Genomic DNA, 26,729 nt, shown 5'->3' with positions numbered 1-26,729 from the left:
CTTACTAAAATGCTAAACGTTGTAGATAAAATCACAACAGTTTTCGGTCTTAGATGGCATGTGCTGGGTATGAGGGTTAGATTTACAATTGAAAAAGTATTTGTGATATTTACCTACAGGAGGGGAAAGGATGGGGGAAACCTGCCCCTGCTGCTCTTGGCTGCTTGCTGTCCTTTGTGTGTGTTTCTGCAGGAGCCAAGAGCACTGCACTTTCCCAGGAAACCAAGGCTTTCAATTAACAATCGAGACCCTAAATCATAGCCTGTCCGTTTGTAAGATGTTTGCTTACTATTATTTTATGGTGTGCACTTACTGGAATAATTTTTAATTACTTTAATTAAATACATAATTTACTGACTTTAGAAAACAGTTGAACACAAACAATTGGAAGCTTACTGACTTCCATTGAGAAATCTCAGTGAAATGACTGAGAAAACAACAATGGTATAAACAGCAAGGGCACTGAGACCAGCACAGGCATCTAGTTGTGTGAATCAGTGCACGGGAGAGTGGAGACTGGAGACTGATACTGCAGGTCCTGGGAGAGTGGAACTTGGGTGGTGACACGTGGGGCCAGAAGCATGCTCTATGGAGCGGTCACACTCCCCAGCCCTGCAGCTGGGCTGCTGCGCCCCCTCAGCAGGAGCAGACGCGCACACCGAGAAAACGGGAGCCACTGAGACTCGGAACCTGGAGGAACCAGACGGCTGAGGAGGGAGATGCTGAAAACGAGCACTGACGAAGGTCCAGACAGTCAGTGCGATTGCGAACGCAACGCGCTCACCTCCCCGGCTCCCCCAGTGCTGGCGGCACCTCCTCTCCTGCCCCCTCCCTCCACCCGGGCAGGCGACTGGGAGGGTCTCAGAATATCAGATTCCTCTCTGGGGACACTGACCAGCCCAAGGGACACAAGGCCCCAACGAAGTGGCCGAGCTGCCTCAGTCACCTTGCGCTCACGGTCTCAAGGGTGAGTGGACAGCCAGGACCGCGGACGGTAACCTTTAATGTGGAAGATTCCAGGACCGTTGGGAAGGAGCGTGAAGGAGATGGACAGCGAGGGGACGCAGGAACTGTCTCAGGATACGCACGCGCGCACACGGCGTCTTAATGTCCTTAGGAAGAGAGGATATAATATTCAGGCAGCAAGAGTAAGAAAATAAGAATTTTTGAAAATTTTGTTATGAATTAAAATTCTCAGAAAGTAGGGGGTAGAAAGGTAAGTTTATGGGAAATAGAACAAAAGGAAAACAGAAGCAGTCCAGGTGGTTTAACTCCACTTAATAAAGGGTTTTTAACTTCATTTAATAGGGGAACGTACAGGAATAATTCAAAGAAAAGTTTCCGGAACTAGGACGTGAATTCCTGGATCGAAGATGGACTGAATGCCCGGCACAGTGAATATAAAAAAGATGTGGCTAAAGGCACATAAATCCACTTGAAATTGTAGCGTATCAGGGATGAAAAGGATCCTGAGAACTGCGCTGGGGGAGCAGGCCAAGGGTGTGGGTGGGTCCCGGGCGAAACAGGCACCTGGATGGCCCCTGACCCTCCAGGAGCAGCGGCAGGGGCTGGGAAAGGGCAGTGCGAGGCCTCTGAAAGTCAGGGAAACTTTCCCTGAGACTGCAGGTCCTGTGACGTGCAGAGTCCCCGGGGCCTTATTCCTCAAGGGGTTATTGGAAGATGTGTTCCAGCAAATGGAAAGAGGCTGAGAACAGCTCCAGGAAGCGGGATCCTGTACAGGAGAGAGTCCGAAAGGACTGAGAAGCTGGACACGCACAGGCGCCTGGAGAGGATCCGTCCCGGCGGCGGGGCAGAGAGGCCTGGGGGAGGGTTAGCCTCCACGAGTAAAGAAAGAAGACCTGCCTTACCTGGCAGTGGAAGGCGTATGCCCTGGCTGGGTGGCTCAGCTGGCTGAGTGTCGTTCCCATGCACGGGGCGTTCCCGGCTCCAGCCGTCAGGGCACATGGAGGGGGGGTGCAGGAGGCAGCTGACCCATGGTCCTCTCCCTTCCCCTCCCCCCCCCTCCCAAAATCAGTGAAACCATATTTTTTAAAGGAGTTTTATGGTGGTACAAGAGACTTCAGAGATGATTTTGTGATAGATCTGTAGAAGATCAATCAGACGACCCCCCCAAAGCAATTAATACCTCCTCAGAGAACTAAAAGCCACTTGTCCATGACTCAGCCTCGAGTATGGTTTTCCATTTAACCAGAAATTGCCCCATGACTCGATTGGAGCATGGGATGGACGGCGCAATGGATATTCTTTGGGAGAAATCCATAGATGGTGTCTAAAGTGGAAAAAAAGTTTTAATAGCTCTTTAAGCATGTTATTGAAATACAAGGGTGTAAATACTATGGGAAAAGCTGTAAGTGTTGAAAGTGGTTATATGCCTTGGCAGTAAGAATTGGGAGTGAGAATTGGGACGGTTTATTTTTTGACATAAACCTTATACTCTTTTTGAGTTTTTAAAGTACTTTGTGCTTTGATTTAAAAATTTTAAACATGAATAAAACGAAAATAGCTACTTCTAAAGGCATTTAAAATTTGCCTCTTACAACAAGATCTCCCGCCAGACTGGGAGCCCTGCCCCCGGTGCAGTTGGAAATAACCAAGAAAATGGATTCCGCACATTTTAGCCCTTCGGTGCTGGCTGCCTTGTAGGAGAGTGAGTGCTTTCAGTTTGAGCCAGAGCCAGAGGCTGTGCCCCAGGGTCCTGCCATTTCCCGAGACCCCAGGAGACAGCGGGAGAGAGGAGGGAGGAGCAGGCGCTGGGCGTGGCTGGGCCTGGCGTGTGCCTGCCCTGGCGTGTGCCTCCCTGCGGACGGGGGCAGCGGTCGTGGGAAGCCAGCCCGAAGCGGCACAGGCCCCTCTGCTCCCGCGCCCACTTGCCCTTTCCTTCTCTGGAGATGCAGCGGGAACTTGAGTCCCGCGGCTGGTGTGGGCTGGGTGCGGGCGACCTGCCTCGGGACCGGCGGTGCGAGCCGGCCAGGAGTGCCCTGCAGACTGCAGCGTGGCACACAGCAGCCAGGATTCACATTAGGTTTTTTCTCCTCTGGTTCTTTCTGAGAACAGCCCGGGCATCATCAGAGATGGGGATAGGATTTGCTTTCAAAATAAAAAATTTTAAATAACAAGAGAGGAAAAAGTGCAACCCGTGGCTTTTCTTTCTGGTAGTGATCCTGTGGAGCTAAGTGGCGCCTTAATTCAGCATCATCCCTAAGAATTAAAGAACCTCAGTAGCCTGCGTGGCGCATAAGGAAGCGGCCGCGAGCGCGTCTCTGAGGCTGCCCGCGCGGGTCTGGCTCGTGGCGTTGGGAGGAGCAGAGCCTCCCGTCAGTAAGAACACTGGGCACGTGCTGACAGGTGCCCGCACTTACGGACATTATAAAACGTGGCAAAAGCCACTCTCAAAAGGGTGAGCTACAAAGACAAGTGGAAGTTCTAGGTGGTGGTTTTTCCCTGCCCTTCAGTTGACCGTCTCCCTCACTTTTAGAGCTGATGTGGGGGTGAAGCACCTCCGTCTTTCACGGCCCTCCGTCCTTTGGCCCTGCGACCTCGGCGCGCCTGGCGCGGGCAAGGGAGGGCTGAGCCCGCAGCTCTCCTGGAGCAACGGTCTCCTACAGTTCACTGCTGAGACCTTTTTAAAAGGTTCTGTTCCTTTACCCACCAGCTATGGACTTCTTCCAGTAAACATCCATCGCAGACTCCACGCGTGACGATACCCAGCACAGACTGCCCCCTCCCGCTGCCACCACACACTCCGGCAAGGCGGGAAACAGGCTCCTCGAAGGGAAGGGGCTTGTGCCCGGGCGGCTGAGTCAGGACCAGAGCCGTCCATTCTCCCCAGGGTCCCCTGGTGCGGGTGGGAGCTCAGAGCACCGGAGCCCATCTCGGCTACTTTTTCCTCACGAAGTTGTAAAAATCAGCATAGAGGATCCTTTGCCGCCTTTGACCTGCTCCCATCACTGGGATTGGCCTGGAACTTGCATCTCCGAAGCTGGGAATTCTAGGGGTGTAGCCACGGCCTTGCTTCTGTTCTCCTCTCCTGCTTCCTTTTGTCTGACCGGCGGGGGGAGGCTGCCGTTGGGACCCTGGGCTCGCTCTTCCTTCCAGGCCTCCCAGGCCTCCCAGGTGTCTGCTGAACCCAGTGTGTTCTAGCAACTCATTGCTCTTGTAAACCGAGTGTCCTGATTTGGACAATCAGATCGTCCTGGTTTGGGCTGCCCCTCGGACTTCAGCAGCGGCAGCCTCGGGGTGGGGGGTGGAGAGGTCAGGCCTCCCTCGCCCCTCGGACGCAGCTTCCGAGCATCTTCGCCTCTGCGGGGAGGACACTCACATGGTTTAAGCTTTAGAACTGTTTGGATGAGAGACAGTCTTTGCATTTCAGCTTCAGGTTCATAAGAAGACTTTTGTTTTATCTTATTTCTAATGCTTTTTTTACTCAACCAAAAAGTTCAGAAGATGTTTTCCTTTGAAAAATTTGGCTAGCCAGGAATATCTGAAATAACGAATTTCTGTTTAAAGCAAAGAAACATGAAACAGGTTTAACGGCCTGGGTTTCTGAACCTGGCCCATCTAACAAAACCTATGTTTCCCAGTTGGCAAATTACAATGATTTTTATTGCCAGTGTTAGAAAAATGGTGGTGTTCCCAGCAGCTGTATATTTATTGTAAGTGATGTACTGGTAAAAACCATTGTTTTGTTCCTGAATAGAAAATGCCGCAGGTATAAACTAACAGATCTTTGCTTGCTTTGCTCTGAAGAAGAAAGACTCCGGTAGCACTGCGTGGGTGTGGCTCTCCGCGCTCTGGCCTCCAGTTTCTGTGTGCTGTTTGTCCCAGAGTCCAGGGTGGTGGAAGTATTTTTGTTTGTTTTATGTTCTGGTAGCTGGTTTTTAAAAAGAAGAGCCTCTGTCACTGAGGGGTGCAGGGCAGTGTGTAGGGCTCGGAGCCGGTGCCACGTGCCCCCCCCAAGTACAAACCGCACAGGAAAAACAGTGTCCCTGCAGAAGGCCCAGCTTCGAGGCCTTTGCCACAGGCAGTTGCCCTCAGTTGTCCTCCCTAGATGGCGTTTTGAACAAACTGTAGTGTCCTGTTTTTCTAAGACTGGGAAAAGCGTAAAGGCATTAAGCTAGCAAGTGGCAGGCAGCAGGTGCCTTGTCTGGGGGCAGTGTGGGTGTCAGAATTTAATGAAGACGGCTTGGCCATTAAAGGCCTTGTTTCTAAACACCAGGACAGGAACTCACTTCTTCTCGTGTCCTGCCCCCACCCGTGGAAACTGGTGAGTTCTGTGCATTGAATTCCGAGGGCAGACTGGAGGGAAAATCACAGAACGTGGAGTGTCTGAAATAAGAAGAGGTGGGGCCAGAAGCCCGTGCAGAGCTCCATGGAGAATAAGGGTGATGCAGTTAGTGCTCAGCCGAGAGGACAGACACCACGTAACCCTTCCTGTCCAGCTACTGCCCAGGAAGCGGCTTGGCACCCCTCGGGGTCATTTGTGAGTGTCCACCTTCACATTGAGAGCTGGTCGAGGGCCGGGAGAAATCCAGGAGTGCTTGGACTGCAGTAAATACTTTGTATACCCATTTTAAATATTCCTGTCTAATATCCCCAGTGCTTTACCTCAGACTGCCTTGGTTTTTAATATTTAATCTCAACGTCACATTAAAGTTTGTGGTGGTAATAATCGGTTTCCTGTGTCTTGAGAAATTTGGTGGCTATTTATTTACTCTCTAGAGCTGTGCAGTCCAGTGCAGTAGCCACTAACTGCATGATAATTTAAGTGAACTTTAATGAAATAAAATTAAAAATTCAGTTTCTCAATCGCCCCAGTCACATTTCGGGCCCTTGGTAGCAACCCGGGGCTGGCGGCTGCTGCGTGGACCATGGGGAGACGTGCTGTCCCAGCAGCCCCGGGTTCTGTGGGGCAGCGCGGCCTCGGGCTCGCCTTTCCCGTGGGGGACGGACCGGTGACTGTTGCCCTCTGCACTGGGCCCGTGCTTTACCGACAGACGAGTGCCCGCGTGCCCGCGTGCCCGTGTTCCACGCTGTGGGGTCCCCGAGGCAGCCAGCCTGGGAGGCAGCACCTTCAGCACCTGCTGGTGGGATGCACAGTGATGTCTGGGTAACAGGACCGGCTTTGAGACCCAGCGGCCCTTCTGGCGGGGCCTGACCAGCGGGCAACCCTGAGTTTTTTGGAACCTGTTTTCTCATCTGTAGAACAGGAATGAAATACCTGCTTCCTAGGATTGTTATGAGAATCATATTAGGTAAAGTAGGTGGAATAAAAACTATCAAACACCCCCTGGCCGGGTAGCTCAGTTAGAGAGTGGTCTCAAAAAGCCGCGGTTTCGGGTTCAGTCCCGTCAGGGCACACGCGAGAACCAAGCAGTGAGCACATAAATAAGTGGCACAACAAGTCGGTGTTTCTCTCCGTCTCTCTCCCTCTTCCTCTCTAAAGTCAATTTTTAAAAAAAGAACGTCACATAGCACAGTGTGGGGTGCGGAGTAAGCGTGCTCCGTGGCAGTTGTTTACAGTCATAGTGATTAATGGTGATGCCTTTCTTACTCTGGCTGATGTCAGCTCCCCTTTTCCTGGTGCGTGCTCTCTCTTCACCTTCTTTTCAGTTACTTTTCGCCTTTATTTGCCCTATTTCTATTTTCCTTTACTTGTCGTCTTTGTCTCCTTTTTCAGACTCAGGGCCTTGGGTAGCTGTCAGTAGTATTCAAGGCCTGAGGATGCGCTGTCCCCTAGTTGCTGTGGCACAGGGAAGAATAGGAAATAGTAGGTACACAAGCGAAGCCCAGCCCTGCGGGGATTCCCAGAGGCCCCGCGGTCACCGGCCGGTAGAGATGGGCCGTGACGCCCCCCATTCCCCGCGACCGGGCGGCACACTGTCGTGAGAGCCGTGGCCGGAAGACCCCCGCTGATGATTTCCTTCCTTCCCAGCAACAAAGGCGAGAGCGTGAGGCCAGAAGGCAGCAGGAGCGCGAGCAGCGGAGGCGGGAGCAGGAGGAGAAGCGGCGCCTGGAGGAGGCGGAGCGGCGGCGGGCCGAGGAGGAGCGGCGGCGGGCCGAGGAGGAGCGGCGGCGGGCCGAGCGGGAGCAGGTGAGCCCGCGGCGCCGGCCGGGCGGGGTGCTCGGTGGCGGTCACGCGGTCGGGCGCTGCCGTCCTTCGGCAGAGACGTCGGTTATTACACGTCAGAGCCCTGAAGCCAGGACCGTGGGCTCCAAACAGTGTGAGGCTGAAAGATTTCTGAATGAGCCTTCTCGGGCTCAGTTTAAATGCTTCAGACCCAACGTATCATTTAAAAATGAAATTAAAAACCAGCTGTAAGAAATTTCTTATGAGCAATGTTTGAAGTAGCCACTGGCTAACTGAATAATATATCTTTGCGTATAGTTCAGTATGTACGTGTGTAGCATTTTAGAAAAAAAGATCAGGTTTTAGTAATATTTATAGCATTTTATTAATGCCAGATAATAGTTTTCTTTAGAAATCGCTGTTTCTCGAACCACCTGTGCAAACAAAAATTGAGTTTTCTGTTGTCTGTGTTGTCAGTGTGGATCCCATCACTCGCCTCCTTGCCTTTCATGTCTTTGAATGAATCACTCTGTTAGGAGCTTTGAATAAAGAAAAAAAGATATGAGCGGACCGGTTTAAATAAAACTTGAGATTCATACGTAAAGTACTTTAGAACAGTGGTATGAACCTCCAGATGGGGTCGTTTGGTGGTTGTTCTGGATACAAACTCTGCCTCGGGTGATCTGAGACTCGGGCTTGTCCGCTCGTCGCCAGTGTTCCCGAGGGGTTCAGGTGACACCCTTAATCGGTTACCTCCCTGACACTGGGCCAGCTGACCGGGGTGCGTTGTGATGTTTTCTCACATTCTAGTTTATACTTGGGGAGTGCAAAGAAGAGAAAACATGCACTACATGCTTTCAAAAATTAAATCACAAGTTAATTCTCACAGTTCGAGTGTGAGAAGATGGCACTCGTTGGCTTTTGTGTATAGCAAGTATTCATCACCTCTTTAAAAAACAGCATGAAAAAGCAGTTCTGTTCGGCTTTCTTCTATTGCAAAATAGTTACTCTGACATGAATGTCACTTCGCATAAGTGTGCGCGTTCGTGTGCATGCATAACCGTGTTCTGTGTGTTCACTGACTGTAGGCTAGGGCCTTTGTGACTTGGATAGATGTGAATTTTCCAGTTGTCCCTTTGTTTTGAAGGCAGAAAACAAATGAGTGCACTGCTCGATCTTTTAGTTTATGGTTTAATTCTCTGTAGTTCAGAGAAGAGATGAGTTAGGAGTGAGATTCCTTTCTTGGTCGCTGCTGGGAGGGCCACACAGATGCTCGGACGGGCCTTGCCAGGGGCACGTGTGCTGGAGGGCTAGCTCAGGTGGAGCCCGGGGTGGAGTTGAGGCGCGCTTGCCACTGGTCTCGTGGATACGCTTTCCCCCAGACCGGCTTGTCTGTCTGATTTTTGGCTAAATTTTCTTTGAAAGATAAAGCTTTCTAAGGAAATTTATGCGTCATAATTTCTGTTATCCAGCATTCTCTTCTTGGTGAGCTGAAACATCTGCTCAGCTGTCTTCAGGTGCAGCCTGGTGTGTGGGTTGCCAGCGGCAGACACTGTAAAGAAATAATCTCAATTTCAGAATGAAATTGGCTACTCCCCTTCAAGAGCAGCTAGCTTTCTTCCCTGCTGAAAAGGAAGGAAACTTCTTTTGTCCATCAGTGTTTGTTCTTTCTGAAGTTACTTTATATCTATTTCATAGTTGAGCCTCACAAAAAAATCCTGAGAATTGGGAGAGCATATTTTTGATAGCGATTTTTCAGGTGAGGAGACTGGGAAAACAGAGGGTTGAGGGCCTGCTGGAGGCCATGGCTGAGGTCGCTTGGTTTCCCAGTCCACAGAAGATGCATGTGATTCAGGGTTGCAGTTTTCCTCTTTACATACATACTTTGGATGTGTTTACTGTGTTCATTCTTTATCACTGTCTTCCCATTGGAAACAAGTCGCCCACCTCTCCTTTCTCTCTCTTAGACATGCTCACGCACACACTCACATTCACACACGCACACCCGACCCCCATCGTGAAGAACCCGGGCCTGTTCATTTGTGAAAAGTCGCCTGAGTCTACGTTTCCAGATGTATCTTTCAGAATGTAGCTGTTTTAGGAACCTTGTGAGCATCAGAGAAAAAACAAAACATGTTTGTTTTATTTTAATATTAAACAGGTTTTGGTTTTGGGTTTTAAGAATTGGCCACCCATGCTTGTTATAAATAGTGACTAGGAAGTAGACATTTACTAATGAGAAACCTCTGGTTTCCTGAAACTAGACTCCTGGTGTCTCCGGAGGCTGCCGTCCTAGTAGGACGTCGCAGCCCTTTAAGCCAGCACGTGCGTGTAGCGGCTGTGTGCTAACAGGCACCCTCCCAGCACCTGTGTGCTAACAGGCACCCTCCCAGCACGTGCGTGTAGCGGCTGTGTGCTAACAGGCACCCTCCCAGCACGTGCGTGTAGCGGCTGTGTGCTAACAGGCACCCTCCCAGCACCTGTGTGCTAACAGGCACCCTCCCAGCACCTGTGTGCTAACAGGCACCCTCCCAGCACGTGCGTGTAGCGGCTGTGTGCTAACAGGCACCCTCCCAGCACGTGCGTGTAGCGGCTGTGTGCTAACAGGCACCCTCCCAGCACGTGCGTGTAGCGGCTGTGTGCTAACAGGCACCCTCCCAGCACCTGTGTGTAGCGGCTGTGTGCTAACAGGCACCCTCCCAGCACCTGTGTGTAGCGGCTGTGTGCTAACAGGCACCCTCCCAGCACCTGTGTGTAGCGGCTGTGTGCTAACAGGCACCCTCCCAGCACCTTTATGCAAACCGTTGCCTTGCATGTCATCATTTATTAGGCTCTTTAGGTCTTAGGGGCCAGATTTTGAAGTTCTTGGGAAAATCTTCAGCAGTAGATTTTGTTAAAGAGACTTATTACTAAGTGAATCACCACCAGGGACGACCGGGCCGATGGTTCGCGGGGCTCCGTCCGGGTGGCTCGTGCTTCCTGTTCGGGTGGATTGACCGCGGGTGATTTCTGTGTGACAGGAGTATATCAGGCGTCAGCTAGAAGAGGAGCAGCGGCACCTGGAAACCCTTCAGCAGCAGCTGCTGCAGGAGCAGGCCATGTTACTGGTAACGCCCCGCGTCTGTCGTGCTGTGTAGAGCAGGTGCCAGGGCGCGTCTCCCCGGAGCCGGCGCAGCGGTGCGCCGCCAGACCACTGGTTAGTGCTGTGGGCCGACAGGCTCACGCGGAGACGGCCTCTGGGGTCCTGCTGCTTGGGACACATTTCCAGGTGGCTTTTACTTATTTACTTATTTCCCATTAATAACTGTTGTTTGGTAGATAGACAAGGTTTTAAACAGAAGTTGGCATTCAGTGAACAAAAGAGATACTAAGGGCTGACGTTCAGAACACTTCCCGTAGGGTTTTTACCTAGTTCACTCTAGGTACCTTTTGAAACCACTGCTACTGACTTTTAATTGAATTCTCTCTTACTCTGTCCAGTGATATTATTGTTAGCAACAAGCTGTCAGATTTTCCACAGGTAATATGCTATTTAAAATCCCAGCTATTTTGCTTTGTTACAAAACATGGGGGAAAATAGCATGGTTTTTAAAAAAGTTGAGAATGAATTGGAGCAGAGGTGAGCTCTCCAGTGTCCCATAGATTTAGTGTCTCCTCTCCCTCTCCAAGGAGTGCCGATGGCGGGAGATGGAGGAGCACCGGCAGGCAGAGAGGCTCCAGAGACAGTTGCAACAAGAACAAGCCTATCTCCTGTCTCTACAGCACGACCACCGGAGGCCACACCCGCAGCCGCCGCAGCAGGAACGGAGCAAGCCCAGCTACCATGCTCCAGAGCCCAAGCCCCACTACGAGCCCGCGGACCGAGCTCGAGAGGTAGCTGCTTTCCTGGGTCACGTAGACATGAATCCGTGTTGGTGCCCTGCCTCTGAAGACATGTGATTAATGCTAGAAGGGGCATCAGCACAGCTGATGATCCACCCCCTGGGTTTTCTAGATGAGAAATTGGGTTTCTGAGAAGTGAGGGGACTCGCCCAGGGTTTCTTACCCAGTTTAGTGTTTTATCCATAGAGGACAGAGTGCCTCTGTTAACAGTTCTCAGATGAATTGAACACTGAACTGAAAGGGGAAGATTGTGTGGCAGAACTGTAGAACTGTTCTTTAAAATGTAGATGAGGGAAACGGTGGCCTGGTTAACTGTTTTTCCAAAACTGCAATGAAGATGAAGTGTGCCTGTAGCCCGATTACTGACTTTTCAGTGATCCTGACTCGTCATGAGTTGGTGCACCTGGGAAAGCCTCCCAGTGAGATGTGGCAAAGCAGCCACTGTTCCGGGCGCTAGGAAGAGGGGGAGCCTGCCAGCCTCCTGGCCTGTAGGTGGCGCCCTCCCACCGTTCCCAGCCCTCCCAGAGAGGAGAGTGGGAGCTCGTAGGCTGGAATGCCCTTTTTGCTGGAATGAAATGTGTTTGGGATTCCTGATGATAACCTTTTAATCTGTTGATTTAGTTGGTTGTGACACATTTAATTTTTTTACTAGTTTATCATCTTCATGTACAACCCTAGAATTCTTGCCAGGGGGAGATTTTCAAGGCTGCCTCTTTTAACTTTTATGCTCATAAGTATTTCTTATCCTGAATCGAATACTAGCCCTGCTTTGTTTGCCTCCTCCCTCTCCAGCTGCCCCTGTCTTTTCTCGTAGTTGAAATAAACAGAAAACGTCTCTCTGCAGTCCGCCCACTCCCAGGCTTGCTTTGGTGTCTGCTTTTCCCACTAACACTGAGTTCTGTCTTCTGATTCTCTGATGCAGGCGGAAGATAGATTTAGGAAAACTAACCACAGCTCCCCTGAAGCCCAGTCTAAGCAGACAGGCAGAGCGTTGGAGCCACCAGTGCCTTCCAGATCAGAGTCTTTTTCCAATGGCAACTCCGAGTCTGTGCTCCCCGCCCTGCAGAGACCAGCTGAGCCACAGGTGCGCAGCGAGGCCGGGTCACGGGGCGTGTGATGGCCAGAGCCTCGGCCTGTGTTACCCCATTGAGAAAGGAGATTAGCAGGAGTGAGTTTAGGCTAACCTAAAGAGGATGATCCCTCCGTTGATAGGGAAAAGAAGGAGTTTTTTAAAAGGTTTTTGTTGTACTCATTAAGAATATCTAGATTAGGTGATTCCTTCTCTTAGTCTAATGTTTTGTCTTCCTAACGCAGATGTTCATGAATAAGTGTCTTATTCTAACACAAAGAGTTTTTCAGTTTGGTTTTTAGAATGTTAGTGTTACAAAGTACTTGGAGGGCAAACCAGACCTTTTTTTAGCCAGTCCTGGTCACCGGCCTGGTTCCATGAGGGGGCGTCAGAGAGTCACCACTTCCCTGAAATTCCACTTACAAGCTTTGGGTTTGTCCACATGTGCACGGTTTCTTTTATGTGTGTGTGTGTGTGTGTGTGTGTGTTTCCTGGGAAAAGGGCCTTTTAGCAGATTCTCAAAAGGTTCGAGATCCTAAAAAGTTACCATCCAATGGGTTAGGTGTGGCTTTCCCTGAAGTAGGTCAGGGTAAAGGTCACAAGCTCTCATTGGTCGGCTATAGCCTTCCATCCTGTCCAGGTGAGGGAGGACCTCTGGGCTGAGTGCCGCGGCCCAGGGAGCCCTCTCTGTTGCCTGAGAGGAAAGGGGGCTGCAGAGACTCCCCACGGCAGAGATCTTAGGTTCCCCCGACTCCCGGTTTCCTGCTGAAAACAACAACTTTTAGTTATTTTGCTCCTTGTAACTGTGCGACCCAGAATGTTGGAAACAGGTTTGGAAGCCTAGGTTTACCTGTCACTGATGATTGCACATGAAAGTTCACATTCTTGTGACAGAAGGAGCTGTGGTGTTTTGAAAAACACATTCAGATGAGGTTTTGAATGTGCTTCACAGTAAATAAGCCCAGTGTGGAGGAGTTTAAAGAGTAAAGAACCAGGACCTTACCATAAGGTGTGAAGGGGGGCAGGGGAGGAGCACTGGGCCCTGGGAGGCTTTTGCGTGGGGTCAGCAGCTTCTTGATTCACACGAGAGCTCACCCGCATGCCGATTGGCAACTCAGAGTAAACTCAGAGTAAGGGATGGAAAGAGGGAAGCAGAGGAGAGAGCAGGGGAAAAGGGAAGGGCAGAGAGGAGGAACTAGCAGAATAGGTTTGATGACATTCACTGGACAGCCCAGGATTGAAGTTTTTATTCTGAAGGTTAAACCTACCGTAAATAGAACATCTTCATCAATGTGGCCACTGACAGTTTAGAAAATAGGAGTTCCTGAATTCTATAGACTACATTTCACGTTAATTACAGAGCCTGGGAATAGGCTCCCCTTACCTCCTCCTGTGTAAAGTTGCTTCTTCCTGAAGCACCTATGAAAACATTCTCTTTGGGGGAAACTTTTTTCAGGGAGGACTCTATTCTAAAACCCATGTTTTAAAAATTATAGTTATAGATAATACTTTAAGTTCCATGCTCCTCCAGACTGAAGATTTTACACGTTTGAGGCATCTGGATTGTGCCAGTAGCTCGCCATGCGCCGCTCACCTAGGACTCACCGACCTGGCGCTGACTTTGAATCTTGCTTTTGGGGAGGTAGAATCAGTTGTGATTTGGCATTTCCAGTTTTCATTAAATGCACTGATGTAATAGATATATAGCTGGAATTGTGTAAATTGCAACATTAAACACATATTTTAAAACAATAAAATACAATTTAAAAAGAACAGACAGATTATTTCAGAGGTTTTTTTCCCAGTTTAAAAGCAACCAGATAAACTCAGTTAACAAGTAATTGTCAAGTAGAAGGTCAGTTTAGGGAATCGCAGTAATGACTTTCTAAAGAAATCTAAGTTATTTTTCCCCTAGCTAGTATGAAGATGTATGGAGACCTAGGGTCTGAGAGTTTTAAGGCTTGAGAGAAGAAAGAAGGAAAATTGTGTTGGTGTATTTGAAAAGTTGGCCGTTTTTAAGTTATTTTATTATAATTTGTCCAAACATGAGGGGTTTGTCTTTGCTCATTCAGTGTGCGTTTTTCCTGTCCCTTGGTCTGAAATCTTACACTGCCAGGTAACGCGAGGGGGGTAGGCAGGCCTGCGGGTGCCGTGCGCGCCCGTCTCCCGCCCTCTCCGCCTGGGCCGTCTCTGCTTCTCCCCGGTGTGCATGTGGCACACTGTCCCCCGTCAGGACAGGAGGCCTATAAGCCTTTTTTTTTAAATCTTCATGTTTACTTCTATCTGTAATGTTTGTCTGGATATTAAGAGTTTTCCTTCTAAGTGTACATTTGCTCTTTTCCTACAACTGTGCTCCCCGATCCCGGCCTCACTGTAGAGTGTGACTGTTGGCTGCCTGGCTCCCTAACTCTGTAGCCCCAGTTGCCTTCCCAGTGCCCGCTTTGGATTTGGAATTGACCAGAAAAGCATTTTATGCAGAACGCATTGAATGTCTTGTGTTTTGTTCTCTTGTAAGGTACAGTGGTCCCACCTGGCATCTCTCAAGAACAATGTTTCCCCTGTCTCGCGGTCCCATTCCTTCAGTGACCCTTCTCCTCCCAAATTCGCACACCACCACCTTCGCGCTCAGGACCCAGGCCCACCTCCCCGCAGTGAGGTGCTCAGTCAGAGCTCTGACTCTAAGTCGGAGGCGCCTGACCCCACCCAAAAGGCGTGGTCTAGATCAGACAGTGACGAGGTGCCTCCAAGGGTAAGGAGCAGAGGACAGATGGGTGCTGCTTTTTCCTGTTTGTTACCTTTAAGAATTCTTTATTTTAATTAAGGGTCTGGTGGCTTCACCAGAATTAAGGGGCAATGACATTTCAAAGAAACTTGCACTGTGGGGAGAAAGCGCCACAGCCAGGCCGTCGCCGCCCGCCAGCGGCAGTTAGCGGTTCATTGTTGTTAATTCTGTATGTAAACATTAGGTAACAAAATGACTTGAGAGGGAGTCTGTAAACAGTAAGTTCTTAGAGCAAAGTGTATTCAGTCTTACGCAGAAGCTACAGAGTATTTTGCAATCTCAACCGTTATCCAAATTTTCAGAAAAGGTCTTACAAGGAAAAATCATGAACAAAAATTTCAAAAGAGATATTTTTCTTTTTAAATTGAGGAATTTTTGGCTTTGCTTTGCTTTAAAATTTTTTTTTTAGTTTAATTTTTTTGGGGTAGTTATTAATGTTCACCATTAATTAAACCCAAGGGCCCATTTTAGTTTATTTTCCTCCACTTGGAATTTGCTTCCTCTGAACATTCCCTCGCTTCCTACCAGCCTTTGCTTCCTGCTCATCCATTCGTAGACATTGTTTGGTTTCTTTGAGCTTATTTTCCTGATTCTCACATTATCTTAGCAAAATGCTTTGTACGTCCTGCCAGACTCCAGTGCAGACATCATTTGGATGCTGCAGAGCACAGAGGGCCGCTGTCCTGGCTCCTGGTGCCTCCCTCGGCCTGACCCTTTCAGTGGGAGGCACAGAACGGTCAGGAACGGGCAGGCCGCGGATGGAAGGGCTCCAGAATTAGGACTGCTGTAGAAATACATTTTGGTGGGGAGATCTTTTTTCTCCGCATATTTCAGGAACTTAACTGCTGCCTTTTCCACCCAAAGGTTCCCGTGAGGACGACGTCGCGTTCCCCCGTCCTGTCCCGCCGGGACTCCCCGCTGCAGGGCAGCGGGCCGCAGAGCAGCCAGGCTGGCCAGAGGAACTCCACCAGGTAGAGGAACAGAGGCCCGGGAGCAGGCTTGCTGCTCGGTCGCCTACAGTCTTCTGTTGTCCTTTTTCATAAAAATGCCAATAAACAGGGAAGTTCTGGGGCAGAGAGATTACCAGTTTATAGAAGAAAAACTGCCGTAAACTTCATTAACTTGAATAACATCGAACTGATCACTAGTGAAGAGAGAGCCGGCCGCCGGCGGCGTGTTGCGGCCGCTTTCAGACGATCCGGCCAGTCTCTGAGAGTGCGAGGCGGGAGCTGGTAGATGTGCCCTCCTGGGGCCTGGGAGCACAGATGACAGGCAGCCCTGAAGACCGTCAGTGGTGGCTGGCAGTTCACAGTAAACCAGTGAATTAACCAAATACTCTGTTTTGGTGCTAAAGCTGTTCTTTCCTGTACAGTAGCTATTGGCCTTGTGAGGCGAGTGCCTGCTGTATTATACGGCTAAATTTCAATTTAACTTCATTGAGATTAAATAAGAGGCGAACTTACTTTCCTTGGTGACACTGGCCGTGTGCCGGGTGTTCAGCAGCCACATGAGTCCGTGGCTGCCGTGTCACACAGCTCAGCTGTAGGGCGTCTTCGTCGTCGCAGGCGTCCGTGGGCCAGCACGTTCTAGAGGAAGGAGGAAGGGTCCCTGGTGAGCATTTTCTCCTTGATCATTAGGGACCCTCTGAAGTTCGCCTTCCGTGTGCGGAGCCCCCATGTCACTGCAGCAGGGAGCTGGGAGCTGGGCCAGAAGCTGCAGTGGCCGCCTTAGTCCTTGAATGTGCAGGGAGACGGCTCTGCCGTGGCCGAGTGGGCACCAGCTCCTCCCTGTGAGCGTGGCTCTGCCTGTGCCCCTCAGGGACGCATCGCAGCCCACGCTCCCTGGCACCTTTCCAAAACAGCCCCCCCGAGGGGTGGGCTGCGCAGGGGTCGGTTTGAGACCAGTAACGGTCGCTGGGAGCAGCAGCCCAGCAGCAGTATAATTTTGTATGTAATTTGTATAAGTGGATTTTTTATAATGTTGCTGTTGCAGAAATAGTGACACCTCTGGACCAAACAGTAGCCATTCCTCTCACCCTAATGAAGATTTGGGGTCTGCTAGTGGTAGAATATCATGTAGCATTTTTGGTTTGTTAGGATATGTGGGATAAAACCCATGAATAATGTAACTTTCAGTGAGTTTAATGTTAAATGTTTTTCTCATCATACGTGTTTCATGCATGTGCTTGTAATTTGACGCTACCCCTCGGGATAATGCATTAGCTTCTTCTCTCCTTTTCTTCCAACAGCAGTCTCGAGCCCAGGCTGCTGTGGGAGAGAGTGGAGAAGCTGGCGCCCAGGCCTGGCAGCGGCAGCTCCTCGGGGTCCAGCAACTCGGGGTCCCAGCCTGGCTCCCACCCGGGGTCGCAGAGCGGCTCTGGGGAGCGCTTCCGAGTGAGATGTAGGACACCTTTCTGTTTCCCTTTCCCTGTTAACGACCTTGGGCTATGACTCGTGCGCTGGGAATCTTTCAGTCGTGGGCGCAGGCCGGGGGTTGCCCAGCTGCACGTCACGGGACAGTGTCACAGGGCAGGTCTGATGACACCAGTGGTCGTCATCACCTCAGTGATAGCGTTGAGTTCCGAGAGCCGACACCCGCCGGCGCTGAGCACGTGACGCGCGCTGTGTGTTCCGTCTTCATAAGGACCCTCTGAGGTGTCGCTGTCGTGTCTCCATTTTACAAATTACCCTGACTGCAGTGCAGTGAGATTCGGTAGCTGGTCCGAGGTGACTGGCGAGATGTCGGAGCTGAGGTTTGAACCTCTTTCACGATAGACTCCATCGCTGTTGGTTACGTAAACTTACAATCAATTAGCGAAACTTCCCTCCTTGGGATTGTTGACCTGACAGGGCGCTGTGAACACGTTAAGTCAGGTGTGGCGATGCTGGAGTCCGAGCAGGGAGTCGGAAGCCCGGAGTCCAGGGCGCGTGCGGAGACCTGCCTGCGCGGGGCCTGCAGCAGTGGCCGGGGCCGGGGGGAGCGAAGGCTGACGGGCCAGGTCTGCCCTGTAGCACCGTCTGGGTGTAGGACACATCTGCCTTTCTTGTCTCCTGAATTTCATAGCTTCATCCAAATCCGAAGGCTCTCCATCCCAGCGCCTTGAAAACGCAGCGAAAAAACCTGAAGACAAAAAAGAAGTGTTTAGACCGCTGAAGCCTGCTGTAAGAATTGCACAGCCTCAGTTTACTTATTTCAAGCTTGGGTGAGATCCTTCTATTAAACAGATGTAGTTGAGAGGCACAGTCCTTTCCCGGGGCCCCTTACAGATTTAAGGACTTAGAATGGATGCCGTAAACCTCAGACACATTGTGCCCCTCCCAGCTGAGCCCTTTAAAAATGTAGGAGAATGGAAGGCTTTTTACCCCTTTGCTTTGCATTAACCTTGGCATTCTCGACGAGCTGGGCATTTATAACACTGGCTTTTAGAGTAAATCTTTCCCGTCACCTCTTTAAATCACCTGTTGTTTAAGTCCCGCCTTCGGTACAGCAGCAGCTGTGACTCCCTCACTCTAACCCTGCTGCACTAACTGCCTTGTCTGCACCGTGCGGATCGTAAGCCGGTCGGGACTGTGGGTTCCTGCTTGAACTGAGTCCTGTGCTCGTCTCCCTCTCCCGTGCTCCCGCGCTGCTCGCCCGCCCCGGCCAACGGCGCCGCTGCTGGACTGCAGAGCGAAGTGGTGAGCCGCCCCGGAGCGCAGCCCGCGCCAGCTGCCTGGGGCGTTTCCTGCCTCAGTTTACCTTTTTGTTCGTTTCTAGAATGAAAAAACCCTAAGCTTTTGCTTCATTTTTTTAACACATGGAATTTGCTGCATACATTTTTTATTGTTAAGTATAGCTTAAAAAACCCAAAAACTTCTTAAGAAGCCACAACTACAGTCTTGACACGGTTAGCAAGGCTCAGGGTCACACTTGGTCACTGTGATTTCAGAGGCTCAAGCCCAGGGGACAGACGGACGTGTTCTTCCCTGGGGAGCAGAGAACTGTTGGAACTGCTGGGGGAAAAGAAAGGAATAAGCCTTCATAGCCTGCTTTGTAGGAAACCGTTGTTTTGAAATAAAATTCCCAAGTAGAAAGATACACTTTCAACTTCTGTATGAAAATGTAGAAAATGAATAATAATCGTACTTGGGAATTATATTTGGGTAATTGATTCTTAAAATAACTCAGTACAGACTAGTAAAGGGAAAAAACTGGGTTTTTTACTTTCTCTGATGTTCACATTCATTGGCACTATTGCAAGGTAATAATGTGAAGATTCGGGGTAAGGCCGGGGTGGGTGCCGGCCCCGCCCCTGCCCACCCGCCTGCCCACAGCGGCCCGGCTTCCGCTTCCTCACTTCACGTTGTTGTGAACGTTTTTAAGAATGTGGCAGGATGTTAACAATTGGTCAGGCAAGATGTGAATGGTGAGCTGGTGCTCAGTTCACTCTCACTTTGCTGAAGGTTTGAAATTGTTAAAAATAAACATTGAGGTTAAAAATAGAACCTTCACCAAGTACAGACTTTAAATGAGCCCTGTTTAACTAGAATCGCTTTGTGGATAATCTAATTAAAAGAAGACTTTGTTACATAGGTGTTTTTATAGCAAATTCCAAGAATCGGTCTACATACATTTTCTTTCCTGTTAATCCTAACCTGGGATATTTTCTCCACTGCTTTTCAGAGGGAGTGGAAGGGAGGGAGGGGAGTGGAGAGAGACGGAGATACATATGAGAGACTCATTGACCGGTTGCCTCCTGAACACGCCCTGACCAGGGGTGGGGAGCGAACCCACAACCCGGGTATGTGCCCTTGACTGGGAATCGAACCCAAGACCCTTTGGTGTGGCCGACACACTAACCACTGAGTCACCCTGGCCAGGGCTACACACATTTTTTTGACCTAGAATTTTATTTTATAGTTGAGGAAAAAATGCTACTGGCATATCATAAGCAGATTCTTACAGCTTTTTGGTGTGAGGTTGGGACTGACATTTGGTCTTTTCTGTCAGAAGCTCTAAGAGCTCACCTTCATCAACAGTTTTACAAACTGATGTTGTGGCCGTTTTATGAATAAAGTGCAGGCTCCCCCCCCTCGCCGTTTCCCCCCTCCCAGCCCTTGGCCTCACCCGTCTCTGTCCTCTGTGTCAGGATCTGACTGCACTGGCCAAAGAGCTGCGCGCCGTGGAAGATGTGCGGCCACCGCACAAGGTCACGGACTACTCCTCGTCCAGTGAGGAGTCGGGGACGACAGATGAGGAAGACGAAGACACAGAGCAGGACGGGGCCAGGGAACCCGTGTCCGGACCCGAGGACACCAGAGCAGCGTCAGTCCTGGGTGTACTTAGAGGATGAGATCTTCCCGAGTCTCTTCCCCCTGGGACCCAGACTCTCCCGAGTCTCTTCCCGAGTCTCTTCCCTGCGGGGACCCAGACTCTTCCCAAGTCTCTTCCCCCTGGGACCCAGACTCTCCCGAGTCTCTTCCCGAGTCTCTTCCCCGCTGGGACCCAGACTCTCCCGAGTCTCTTCCCGAGTCTCTTCTCCCTGGGACCCAGACTCTCCCGAGTCTCTTCCCTGCTGGGACCCAGACTCTCCCGAGTCTCTCCCCCCTGGGACCCAGACTCTCCCGAGTCTCTTCCCGAGTCTCTTCCCTGCTGGGACCCAGACTCTCCCAAGTCTCTTCCCTGCTGGGACCCAGACTCTTCCCGAGTCTCTTCCCCGCTGGGACCCAGACTCTCCCAAGTCTCTTCCCCGCGGGGACCCAGACTCTTCCCGAGTCTCTTCCCCCTGGGACCCAGACTCTCCCGAGTCTCTTCCCGAGTCTCTTCCCTGCTGGGACCCAGACTCTCCCAAGTCTCTTCCCCGCGGGGACCCAGACTCTTCCCGAGTCTCTTCCCCTCGGGGACCCAGACTCTTCCCGAGTCTCTTCCCCGCGGGGACTCAGACTCTTCCCGAGTCTCTCCCCCCTGGGACCCAGACTCTTCCCGAGTCTCTCCCCCCTGGGACCCAGACTCTTCCCGAGTCTTCCCCCTGGGACCCAGACTCTTCCCGAGTCTCTTCCCCGCGGGGACCCAGACTCTTCCCGAGTCTCTTCCCCCTGGGACCCAGACTCTCCCCGAGTCTCTTCCCCGCGGGGACCCAGGCCGTTTCCTACCCTGTCGTGAGACCCCATGAGCATGTGACAGGCAGGGGACTGAGCAGCAGGCCGCCTAGTGCCCTCCCTGCTGTTCGCTGTGTGCGGGTCCCCAGGGCCTCCCCCGGCTCCCAGTGTGTAGTTTGTTTCCTTTTTAATTTGAAGGTATGAAAACAGGGAAAGTTCCTACTGGTTTAACTACTTTAATTAACCATAAGCATTCATTCTATTTTTTTTTTTTGCTCAAAATAAAAACTATACTGGCAGGAACTTACCTGTTGGAGGGAAAGCGCTAAGTATTTGCGTCCCCTAAGGAAACGTTCTGCCCGTAGCCTGACTGCCTAATGCCTTTGAGAAGGTGAGAACTATGAACAGAATGTCCTCCACTGAGCGCGGTCACGTCCTTCAGCTCTGGGCTTTTCTCAATAGGTCGTCTCTGAATTTGAGCAATGGTGAGACGGAGTCCGTGAAAACCATGATTGTCCATGACGATGTCGAGAGCGAACCAGCCATGACACCGTCCAAGGAGGGCACGCTGATTGTCCGCCAGGTACCGTGTCTCCGCAGGGCTGTTGGGCGGAGCTGCTCCTGTCGTCATTAACCCCCGCTCATCACTCACTCATGCTGTTTCTACATCATCTGTGTTCCTGTTAACAAGGCCCAGAGGATAGCGTCTGGGCCCGGGCGGCAGGTGTGCTGCATGCGAGAAGGTAGCCGCAGCCCCCCCATCGCTGCTCGTGCATGCTCTGCGGCAGCCTCGCTCAAGCTCCGCGCTGGGTCTCCAGTCTGTCTGATGAGAGAAAAGCCAAGGGTGCCCTCAGGAGGCTGTGGGAGCCGGGGCAGAGCCGGCCTTGCGCAGCAGCCTCCGAGGCTCTGCAGCCAGCTGTCGCTCTGCGGGTCCCTGGTGCCCCGAGGGGCTGAGTCAGGCAGGAGCTCCGGACGCCGAGCCCGGCAGTCATGGGAGGCCTCGCGCAGCGGCGGGCTGGCGGTCGCTCTGTGTGTTCCAAAATGTCTGTTTCCTTCCCGTTGACTATTAATGGGTCCCCCTAGGCGCGCTCAGTTTGGATGACTGAGCTGCAGCTGCCGGTCCCTTCTTAGCTTAGCTGTGAGGGAAGCGATCTGCTCATTTAAATAGAACAGGGCACCCACCCAGCGCTGGGGACTTTTCCCCGAGTGTGTCTCCTGCGGTGGCCATGCATTGGGTTGGAAAGTGAGAAGAACATGGAAAAGATAGGACTCAAAGAAGCTGTGGGGACTTTCTAGAGCTTTAGACAGAAAGGTTTAAAAAGAAAACTGCTCGTGATTTTGGTGACAGCAGCTAGTGTGGCAGATAAACCAGGTCGCTTGCTGCTCGAGTCCAGTTGCCACCAGATGAGGTATTTGGAGCTCTGTTGGCTCAACGTAGGCAGCCAGCCAGGAGGTGTGGGTGACTGGGGCCCACTTCCTCCGGCCTCCTTGGTAGTGCAGCGGCTCGAGAAGCCCCCGCACCCAAACAGTCAGGAATCAGCAGGGCCATAGGCCATTTCAGCAGCGCTTGAGCGAGACAAGTGTGCCTGTTTTTTCTACAGAGTACAGTTGACCAAAAGCGTGCCAGCCATCATGAGAGCAATGGCTTTGCCGGTCGCATTCACCTCTTGCCAGATCTCTTACAGCAAAGCCATTCCTCCTCCACTTCCTCCACCTCCTCCTCCCCATCTTCCAGCCAGCCGACACCCACCATGTCCCCACAGGCACCCCAGGACAAGCTCACTACTAATGAGGTATGTCTTGCACCACAGCTGGCTGCTCTCCTAGGGTTGCACCAGCAGGGCCTGGTAGCTAGTTTGCAGAGGAGACCTTTCCACGTCCCTCCCCTGCCTTCCCCACCCGCTTTCTTCTGTCACCCACCCTTCTCCCCAACCCCCAAGTAACATGTTTCAGATCCGCATATAAACCCCGTAACCTGGACCAGTTTCCCTCAACCCTGCCAGTTCACTCTGTTTCTCTAGACCAGTGCAGCTGCATGGCTTTTTCTGTGTTCAGTTTACTCTATATAAAGTCTAAGCAAAGTGATCGCCGTGTTCTCAGACCCATGATGTATTTCACATGAAACTCAGAGTCATTTGTGGAATCTTTTATTTTTATCCAATAAATGAAACTCAGAAGCAGTTAGTTGGTTAAGCATACTGGGCCTCATCTGGACAAGGTTGTCGTCTCAGCAGGAGTTTCCTTCCGACAGGGCTGGATTGCTTTTGTTCGGGGAGGTGTCGTGGGTTGGTTACTCTTTATTTGTTTTCACCAACCCTGTTAAAGGATTGCTTTCCTTGAAATTCACAATCCCGCAGAGTTTAAGAAGAGACCAGATGTTTTGGGGGGAAACCTAAAAACTTAGGGTGTCAAGCAAGAAGGTCTGAGTGTGTTGGTAACGTCAGGTTTGAGTGGGAGAGCCTGTGCTCGCTCGAGGGCTTGGCTGGGGTGCAGTCGGATGCCAGTCAGGTGGTTCTTTGCTCTTTGGAACAGGCCGTGCCCCCTTCCCACCCATGCAGTGACGGGGTGCCCCTTGAGCACCTGTTACTGACCTGAACCAGTGATTTGATTTCTTGGGAGGTTTGATTTAAATGCATTTGTCTAGCAGTTGAAGGAGGTCAAAAGTGGCCCTTAGCTTCAGCAGTCTTGTCAGTGTGAGCTTTTAACTGCCCGGTTCCCTTGTTAGAAAGATTCAGAATAATCCTCTCCCCTGAGGAGCAGGGGCAAGTCGACTGCTTCCAAGGCAGCTCAGCATCAGACTGTCCATCGGCTGGGTTGGCCACTGGCCAGGGACGAGGGCAGGAGGCCCGCAGCAGGCAGCTGTGTCGCTGGGCGCCGAGGAGGGCGTGGCTCTAGGACGGGTGACTCAGCTGCCCGTGGTGGGGAAACGGTCCCGGACAGGCCCTGAGCAGACCAGGTCTGCTGTCCCCAGAGCTGCCTACCTGGCTCGCACCCTCTCGTGTTTACGTGCCGACTTTGCTCCGTGTTGTTCTGACGTGCAGTATTGACTATAACCCTTAACCCACTAAACCGGCAAGGTTACTTTGCTGTTTCTTTGTTTTTAATTGTCATTACATTTTCACTTAACAATTTGTTTCACTTCCCTTGTGGTTTTTTTTTCTCTTAAGTTACATTATTAACCAAAACACTAGTGCTCCTAAGAGAGCAAAGGGATGTGGCTGATTTTGTCATTTGCACCCTCAGTAGTGAGCTCTTGGATACAGGTTTAATGACGATGCACCTAAAACGGTGGCAGCCAAAGTGCCTGCAGCTGTCGGGCAAGAGGCTCACTTTACAATAAATCCTATAAAACGAAGATTTGCCGGGACTCCAACATAGATTAACTGGGCTTTTCTGGACAGGAAAGTAAATTCAGAAATTGATGAATTGAGATCAAGACATTTCAAACCTCCTCTAGGAGTTTTCATTATAATTATTTGTTTTAAAAAACCGGAAGCACGAAGAGTAGATGGTGTGGGTAGTGTCGCGTTAGCGTCCTGAGGGGATGCGCACACCCCGGGGCACCCTCGGGAGCACCCGGAGGGGTGCAGGAGGCGGGGCTTGGTGTTGGGGACCAGGGCAGGATCGGAGCGGGTGGGAGTGTTAGTGTGTATCGGAGCGGGCGGGACTGTTAGTGTGTATCGGAGCGGGCGGGACTGTTAGTGTGTATCGGAGCGGGCGGGACTGTTAGTGTGTATCGGAGCGGGCGGGACTGTTAGTGTGTATCGGAGCGGGCGGGACTGTTAGTGTGTATCGGAGCGGGCGGGAGTGTTAGTGTGTATCTTTTTCATGTCATCCTATTAACACAGTTTGAAATTTACGTTGCAGACTCAGTCCGCTAGTAGCACCCTCCAGAGACACAAATCCTCCTCCTTTACACCTTTTATAGACCCCCGGCTACTGCAGATCTCTCCGTCTGGTGGCACAACAGTGACCTCTGTGGGTAAGTCAAGTAGCAGCAAGAGGGCGGGGGCCACGGGGGCTCTGTCCCCTTGCCTTGCTCTGTCCCGTGGCTTGGGCGCGGCGCGGCGGCCGGTGCAGCCTCAGACCCCCCGTTGCTCGCAGCGCCTTGTTTGCAGTGAGCTGCTCAGTTGATTCCCTTCTCCATATCCATCTCCCACAAATTTCTTTTCCGGGACAGAGACTCTGTTATGGCTCGTGAATATTTCCTCGGTGCAGTTGGGGAGGGAGGCAGGCACGGGGTTGGAGCGCACCGAAAATAATTTCAAGTGTACTTTGTTTCAGTGGGATTTTCCTGTGATGGAATGAGACCAGAAGCCATAAGGCAAGATCCCACCCGGAAGGGCTCAGTGGTCAATGTGAATCCCACCAACACTAGGCCACAGAGCGACACCCCAGAGATCCGCAAATACAAGAAGAGATTTAACTCTGAGATCCTGTGTGCTGCCTTATGGGGTAGGTATCTCACTGCTACTCCGGCCCTTTTAGTTTTATTCTGAACGGCAGGCTGGTCTTTTAGAGAAGTCCTGCTTGGATAGTTTGGGGATTTTTTGAAGAGCAGTTGACAGATAGGATGGCAGGCGCCTGTGATCCTACCCTTGTCCCTTCTGTGCGTGTGAGGTACCCGCTCTGGCACCTGTTCCCGCCGCCAGGTATTGGAAAGTGACTCGTTGCCATTTCTTTATGTAAAGAAGCAGAGTGAACAGATGAGAAAGACATTTGATATGTAGGGAGAGAGGAGAAATTTGTTGGATTGCTTTTCTTTTAATGTGTCACTTTAACATGTATTTCCTCACTCTTTGTGCCTTGGGCCTGACATTTAAATGAAGCTTTTAAAAGCAGTCTGGCCCAGGCCAAGTGTGCAGAAGGGGCTGGGGCTGCTGAACCGCCCTGCCTGCGGTGCTCGCAGTGTCTGCGAAGCCCCTGGGCCACCCCGGGAGGCGAGGGCTGCCCGGCAGCCCTCTGCCCTCCCCACTCTCAGCCTTGCTTTCCTGTCGCCCCTGCCCGGCCCTCCCTCCTCCCACAGAGCCCCTGCTCTTACTCCACCTTCCAGCCCTTTGCTTGGGGTTTCCCCTCCATCCCGAACGGCAGGCCTGCTGCTTTTCACAGGGACCCTGCTTCTCAGAAAGGCCTTACTCCTTGACGTTGCAAGTGCAGGTGGGAGGGATGCAGCAGGCCTTTCATTGCTTTGAGTCCAGCACAGTTTCCTCAACACGTGCCTTCCTGTAATGTCCTCTGCATTCCCCACGGGGACTGAGCCAGCTCCGCTCAACCAGCTGCTCAGCCTGCCCCGAACGGCTGAGGCTCACACTGGGGGCCCGACATTCATCTCTGACCCTCACGACGTCCCTTGCCCTGTCCCTGAGGAAGGGCCCTGCGTTTGACCCACTTCCTGCCCGCCCACCTTTGGACTTGATCTGTCCCTGACCACTGCTGAGTGTTTTAAATCCCCTAACGATCTTAAGGACGCTCCTCTATTTGCCCTCTAGGTAAAGGACACAAGCCATTTGGGGGTGACTGGGCTCAGGTGACAGTGAGCACAGGCAGGCATTGTTGGGCACCCTGCGGCTCAGTGAGCGTGAGCGTCCCTGTGGACAGTCCCGGGAGCTGAGCCCGTCTTTTCCGTTCATAGTGAGGCCTGTCGGGGGGTGTTCATATCATCAAACATGATTGTTGCATTCAGGGTTGAAATACTGTGAGATGTGCTAATTGTTAGAAATGGAAGTGCACTTGTTTTATATTCCTCTGATGTCCTGCAAACTGCCTGCCCCACCCGTTCTGTGTGCCATTAACTGAGTTTCTTAAACTAAAATTCTTTTTTCCTAATTAACT

At 51.4% G+C, this 26,729-nt stretch overlaps 1 protein-coding gene across 35 annotated transcripts in view; it reads left to right on the top strand.

Annotated features, from left to right (window-relative positions):
• Positions 1 to 26,729, top strand: part of MAP4K4 (mitogen-activated protein kinase kinase kinase kinase 4) — a 159,804-nt gene that overhangs the window by 116,952 nt on the left and 16,123 nt on the right. For 2 of the 35 annotated variants that reach the window (XM_081156185.1, XM_081156219.1), the window contains 13 exons: positions 6,953 to 7,111; positions 10,108 to 10,194; positions 10,757 to 10,960; positions 11,892 to 12,053; positions 14,554 to 14,787; positions 15,685 to 15,791; positions 17,069 to 17,220; positions 17,884 to 17,981; positions 19,949 to 20,124; positions 21,360 to 21,480; positions 22,499 to 22,690; positions 24,765 to 24,879; positions 25,182 to 25,352. In XM_081156185.1, the coding sequence (XP_081012311.1) occupies positions 6,953 to 7,111; positions 10,108 to 10,194; positions 10,757 to 10,960; positions 11,892 to 12,053; positions 14,554 to 14,787; positions 15,685 to 15,791; positions 17,069 to 17,220; positions 17,884 to 17,981; positions 19,949 to 20,124; positions 21,360 to 21,480; positions 22,499 to 22,690; positions 24,765 to 24,879; positions 25,182 to 25,352 (1,978 nt within the window). The remainder of the gene's footprint in view (positions 1 to 6,952; positions 7,112 to 10,107; positions 10,195 to 10,756; positions 10,961 to 11,891; positions 12,054 to 14,553; positions 14,788 to 15,684; positions 15,792 to 17,068; positions 17,221 to 17,883; positions 17,982 to 19,948; positions 20,125 to 21,359; positions 21,481 to 22,498; positions 22,691 to 24,764; positions 24,880 to 25,181; positions 25,353 to 26,729) is intronic. The other 33 variants (XM_081156216.1, XM_081156215.1, XM_081156207.1 and 30 more) reach the window with 33 other exon arrangements.

The sequence above is a fragment of the Miniopterus schreibersii genome (genome assembly GCF_964146895.1).
Source record: "Miniopterus schreibersii genome assembly, chromosome: 13".
In the NCBI taxonomy this organism is placed as follows: domain Eukaryota; kingdom Metazoa; phylum Chordata; class Mammalia; order Chiroptera; family Miniopteridae; genus Miniopterus; species Miniopterus schreibersii.
The sequence above is the reverse complement of the archived record's forward strand: the minus strand, read 5'-3'. Positions and strand labels throughout refer to the sequence as shown.